Source organism: Austrofundulus limnaeus, unplaced genomic scaffold (assembly GCF_001266775.1).
Source record: "Austrofundulus limnaeus strain Quisiro unplaced genomic scaffold, Austrofundulus_limnaeus-1.0 Scaffold179, whole genome shotgun sequence".
NCBI lineage: Eukaryota > Metazoa > Chordata > Actinopteri > Cyprinodontiformes > Rivulidae > Austrofundulus > Austrofundulus limnaeus.
The window spans coordinates 1,198,019-1,203,795 of record NW_013952581.1 but is presented as its reverse complement, the minus strand read 5'-3'; the positions used below and the strand labels follow the sequence as shown (position 1 = coordinate 1,203,795).

The 5,777-nt window shown below is 37.3% G+C and overlaps 1 protein-coding gene across 1 annotated transcript in view; it reads right to left on the bottom strand.

Moving 5' to 3' along the window:
* The window catches only part of xrn2 (5'-3' exoribonuclease 2), a gene marked incomplete at its 3' end in the record, with an annotated part of 53,621 nt that extends 52,959 nt beyond the window's left edge, over positions 1-662 (bottom strand). Inside the window, 1 exon segment of the mRNA XM_014017961.1 lies at positions 446-662. Coding sequence (XP_013873415.1) covers positions 446-520 — 75 coding nt within the window.
* Positions 663-5,777: the final 5,115 nt, after the last annotated feature.

Genomic DNA, 5,777 nt, shown 5'->3' with positions numbered 1-5,777 from the left:
CTCTCAGACTGAAGAAGTCTCTTGGAGGAGAGACGAAACGTTTCATTAGAGAAGAACCCGTCCAGAAGACCTATACAATTTTTTTCTTTTTGATTTTTCATTTATTGCAATGCTTTATTTTAGGTGTTGTGTGTAAGGTGTACTTTTTTTCTGTTTTTAAAGGTGCAGTGTGACGTGTGTTCCAGATGGACACACACAGAGTGAGAGTGTACCAGTGAGGACATTTCAGCAAAATGTTTTAACAAATAATTTCTGCTCATTATAGAAATTTGAGCATTTTTGCAACAATATGTTAAATGTCAATAAAACACCGAAACTGAAGTTTCTTGGAAATGTTTCTTTGAATTAAATGCACGTCAGTTGGAGTAGACAGATACGTTTTTTTCTACAAAACAAGTAGCTGTCGGAACAGAGCACCAGGCAAACCGGAGCGGAGCTAGCTTACCTTTTCCTCCACGCAGTGAACGACAATTGACGGGTACTTCCTGCTCAGCCAGCGGAAGAAGGCGGGAACTCCCATGATGTCTGCTGACTGATCTGTAATCTGTCGTTTTATGAAGCGTTTGGGTTATAGAACACGGGAGATCTCTTGTTGTTTTTGTGCCGCAAAAGAAAGACGACTACATGCAGCGGAGAAGTAATACTTCCGGGTCAAGCTGATCACTTCCGGTGTGTATGTTGGCGCAGCCGCAGTCTGCAGCGCCCCCAGCGGTCGCAGCTGCTTCCACAGTCTGTCTGACCCGTGAAACAAAAAGCTCCAGTTCTGCGGTTCTGACTCACTGCAAACCCAAAGACAAGACAGAATCGGAATATCATCCACAAATTATTAATACCTGCTTAGAAACAAAAACTGAATAATATTAATAAAACAGTTTTGTTTTTATTTCAAGAAAAGTCTGATTCTGGGTCCTGGATGGATGGATGGATGGATGGATGGATGGATGGATGATGGACAGATGGTCCATCTCTGGTCCTGTGTGATGCTGCCCCCTAGTGAAGACGAGCAGCAAAATCAGGGAAGAAGAAACGAATTTAAATTAAAAATTAAATCAATTACTTGATGAAGTGGAAGGATTGAAGATGATGTGATGAAGATGATGTGATGAAGATGATGTGATGAAGATGATGATGTTCTGATGTAGATAGAACAGAAGAGAATGTCTTTATTGTCATTACACATGTACATAATGAGATTAGATCCACTCCCACAGCAGTGCAAATACACATTAAAATAAATAGAAAAGAATAGCTGAAATCAGCTATAATATGCCTACACATCTGCATGTATATATACATGTATATATGCATATACTTACATATATAAAACAATAGAAAAACAATAAAAAAGCACAATGAGAGTCGGTTGTAAACGTGAAACTAAAGTAGAAGAAAGTTTAACGACATTATTGCACACTGTTTTAAATATTGCACATTTTGTATATTGAGGTATATGGTTTATGTTGGTATTGCAGGTGATCATTAAAGATGAAGATGATGAAGATGATGTGATGAAAATGACTTTGAAAATGATTTTTCTGGTTTTTATTATTATTGTTTGAATTTCTTTCGATGGAAAAAGGCGCAGATATTACAGGATTTTTCTTCCTTCTGCTGCTTTCATTTTATTTTATTAGTCATTTGTATTCGTTTGTATATTGAATTTGCTTTGTTTTTAAATGAAATGAATGAACTAAACTAAACTAAAATGATGTGATGTAGATGAAGATGTTGAAGATGATGTGATGAAAATGAAGTGATGAAGATGATGTGATGTAGATGAAAATGATGAAGATATTGTTGTTTTCATGTCTTCCAGTCTTCGTATTTTCATGTTTTCATATTTTCATGGTTTCATGTTTTCATGTTATTACGTTTTCATAATTTTGTTTTCATGATATCATATTTTCATGTCTTCATGTTTTCTTGTTTTCATATTATTATGTTTTCATATGTTCATATTTTCATATTTTTATGTTTTCATATTTTCATGTTTTCATGTTGCTGTGGTTTAAAGTCTCACGTCCTGTGAGCTGATCTTGCTGCAGCAGAGAACGTTTCTGAGCGACGACAGATTAAAAACTCAGACTTTCTGTTTTTCCTGTTTTTATACTTTGAAAAGATTTTTTCTCTGGAGAAACTTTTCAGTTTTATTGTTGAATAAAGTGAGAAAAACTGAGTCGGAGACTCTTTGAGCTGAGAAATCTGAAGAAGCAGCTGTGATGTTTTCATCCTCCTGCGTGTGTGTGTGTGTGTGTGTGTGTGTGTGTGTGTGTGTGTGTGTGTGTGTGTGTGATCCGGCTCCTGCTGAGACCTCTGGTCTGAGCTGCTGTCATTAGTCTGTTAGATCAGTGGTAAATGAGCGGGGCGGTCAGGCGGGCAGGCGGGGGGGTGGTCCACCAACAGGGTCTCCGCTTCATTTGCCTCATTATTCCACACAAAGCAGGCAGACGGGTGGAAACTGGTGGGAGGAGAAGAGGAGGTGCAGCTCTCCGTGTGTGCTGCTCCTCCTGCAGGAGATCAAAACAAACACAACTTAAAGGATTAAAGACGCAGATCCAGACCAAAACCACGACCAGGTTCAGGACCAGGTTCAGGACCAGGTTCAGAACCAGGTTCAGGACCAGGTTCAGGACCAGGTTCAGGACCAGGTTGAGTTGATTAATCAGTGAATCTACAGCTACAGGTGTGTGTTGCCGGTAACACAATGACACGAGTGACCTGAGAGCTGACCCCAGACCTGGAGCTGGACCCTGCAGGTCAAAGGTCACGACAAGATAACTGTTTGTTTGTTTGTTTGTTTGTTTGTTTGTTTGTTTGTTTGTTTGTGGATGAAAGTCTTCTCTCAGTTTAACAAGAGGCTCAGAGTCAGACAGAACCGGGCCTCGCAGCAGGACTCTTGGACCGGCACCGACAGACCTTCTCTTGTTAGTTTTAGCTTCTCTCAGTAAACATGACACAAACACGTAAACGTCTAATGGCCTCCGCCCAACAAACATGGCCGCTAAATCAAAAGCTGCGCCTCGCATCGCCAACATCTATGCTGGCCCCCCGGGGGGCGCCGGGCGGACCACCAACGTTCCAGCCGGCGCCGCCACGCTGAGCCGCCACAACAAAACAAAAAGCACAAAGCTGCAGCTTTAATGGCTGCTGAGGCTCCGCCCCCTCCTCCTCCTGAGGCCGAGCTGCAAGGAAAACTCCATCAGATCCAACTCTGCACTTGGTATAGAGCATCAGGGTTCTGACCCACAACCTGAACCCAACAGAACCGCTTCACACAGTCCGGACAGAGGAGATAAGATGGTCCTCATCCAGGACACGCAGTCCATCAGGTTCTGTTGGACAGAACCGGTCCACTGACTCTCACAGTCCCTTTAAACCTGACCTGAGCTGGACTCAAACCAGAACCTAAGCCGAGGCTGAGAGCTGTGAGTTCCAGCTGCCCTGAAATAAAGAAAAATGCAAAAAAAAATGTTATTTAATTTGTTTATTTTGTCATTAATCAATTTGATCATCTTCCAGTTTTCATGATTTGCAATTATGTACAAAATGATACATAAATTTGTTTATTTAAGAAGAATATTACCACATCTAAAATAGAATTAGATAATCTAATAAGTGATTTGAAAAACAAAACTGGAGTGATGTATATGTTGCAGATGTAAATAAATGGTGCATATGATACTTTAGGAGCGTTATATGAAAAAAAAAGGTACGCTCAATATTAATAATAAGTCATCTACCATAAATAAACCTTGGATGACAGAAGGATTGAGAAATGCTTGTGAAAAAAAAGAAGTACATATACATGCTATTTGAAGTCAAGAACCAGATAATCCGAGGAGAAATATAAAAATATAAAAATAAATTGATATGGATTATTAGAAAGCAAAAGATGAAGTACTTCAGTGATTTACTAGAGAAAAACCACAATGACATGAAAGCTACATGGCGAATAATGAACGGTGTCTTGAAAAATAAGATAAAGACAAGTGTTTCGCAATATTTTGTGAAACAAAATGATATTGTTAATAATTATTTTGTGAATGTTGGCTCAAGTCTGGCTGCTGAAATACCCAATGTAAATGATATTGTGGTAAATACTTTGGAGGGTTGTACAAATAGTTTTTTTAATTAAAAAATCTAATACAGAAGAAATATTGAATGTGGTTAAAGGTTTTTCTGATAAAAGGTCAAAAGGATTGGTTGGATATGGATGTGTCCCTTATTAAGGCGATAATGATTTATGTCATTGAACCTTTTACATATATACTGTATGTAATTTGTCCTTTTCAACTGGTATATTTCCTGAAGGCACGAAGGTAGCCAAAGTAATCCCTCTTTATAAAAGTGGCGAAAAATTGTTTTCTTATTATAGGCCTATTTCTTTGTTGTCTCAATTTTCTAAAATTTTGGAGAGTGTTTGTGATCAGATTGGATTGCTTTATTGATTGGAACAATATATTGAGTAATAGTCAATATGGTTTCAGAACTCACCATTCAACATCTTCAGCACTTGTTGATTTGATTGAACTGATAACTACTGCTGTGGATCAAAAGAAAATTTGTGTTACTGTGAATATTGATTTAAAGAAAGCCTTTGACACTACTGACCAAAGCATTCAGCAAATTAAACAACTATGGTGTAAGAGGTTTGGCTTTACAATGGGTGTCAAGTTATTTGGTAAATAGAAAACAAATTGTACAAAAAAATGATGTACGTTCGGTTTTTGATGTAATTACATGTGGTGTCCCACATGGCTCTGTGCTTGGTCCTAAATTGTTTCTTTCATATGTCAATGACCTGGTAAGTGTGTCAAAGTTGTTCAGGTGTGTTTTATTTGCAGATGACACTACCTTCTTTTGTTCATGTAATGATCTAAATCACATGTTTACAACGATGCAATTTGATTTTGTAAAATACAACGGTTTATGTTAAATAATTATCACTTAATTTGGACAAAACCAACTAATTTACTAAAAGGAAAATAAAAGTAGATGTTTCATTTAAAATTGGTGGCGTTAGAATTTCTAGGGTTAGTGAAGAGAGGTTTTTGGGGGGTTATTATTGATGAAAATCTGACATGGAGACCCTATATTAACTACTTAAGAACTAAAATTGCAAAATCAATTGCAGTATTGTACAAAGCCAAAGACATATTTAACAATAATGCATTACTTTTATTATATAATGTTATAGTTGTGCCACATTGGACCGTTTGTGTTGAGGTCTGGGGGAGTGCGTGTAAAACATTTACAAATCCACTTTTTATTTTGCAAAAACGTGCAGTGCATCGTAACAAGAAAACACTATTATCACCCTACAAATATTCTAAGCAATTGGAACTGTTGAAATTTGGGGGAACTGGTAGATTATAGGATTCTGCTGATTATGCATAAGGCTCATAAAAATGTATCGCCACCTACCATACAATCCAATTTTGTTAAGAAGGATAGTGTTTATAATTTGAAGGGACTTGAAATGTTTGTAAAGCCAAAAATTAGAACAAATTTGAAGGAGCGATGCATCTCTCTCTGAGGAATTAAACTGTGGAACAACTTGGACAACGACCTTAAAAATGCTGGAACAATTTACTCATTTGGTAGAAAGCTTAAAAGTTTTTATTTTAATGAGATATGAACAATGTATTGGTTGAAATTGAGATTTCTGTTGTGATGTTGTTTTGTTAATTATTTTAAGCTATACAGTGAAAGTTGAGTTTAATTTCTGCGTGTTGTATGTTTTGTATATATATATATTTTTTAAATGGGGGCAGATG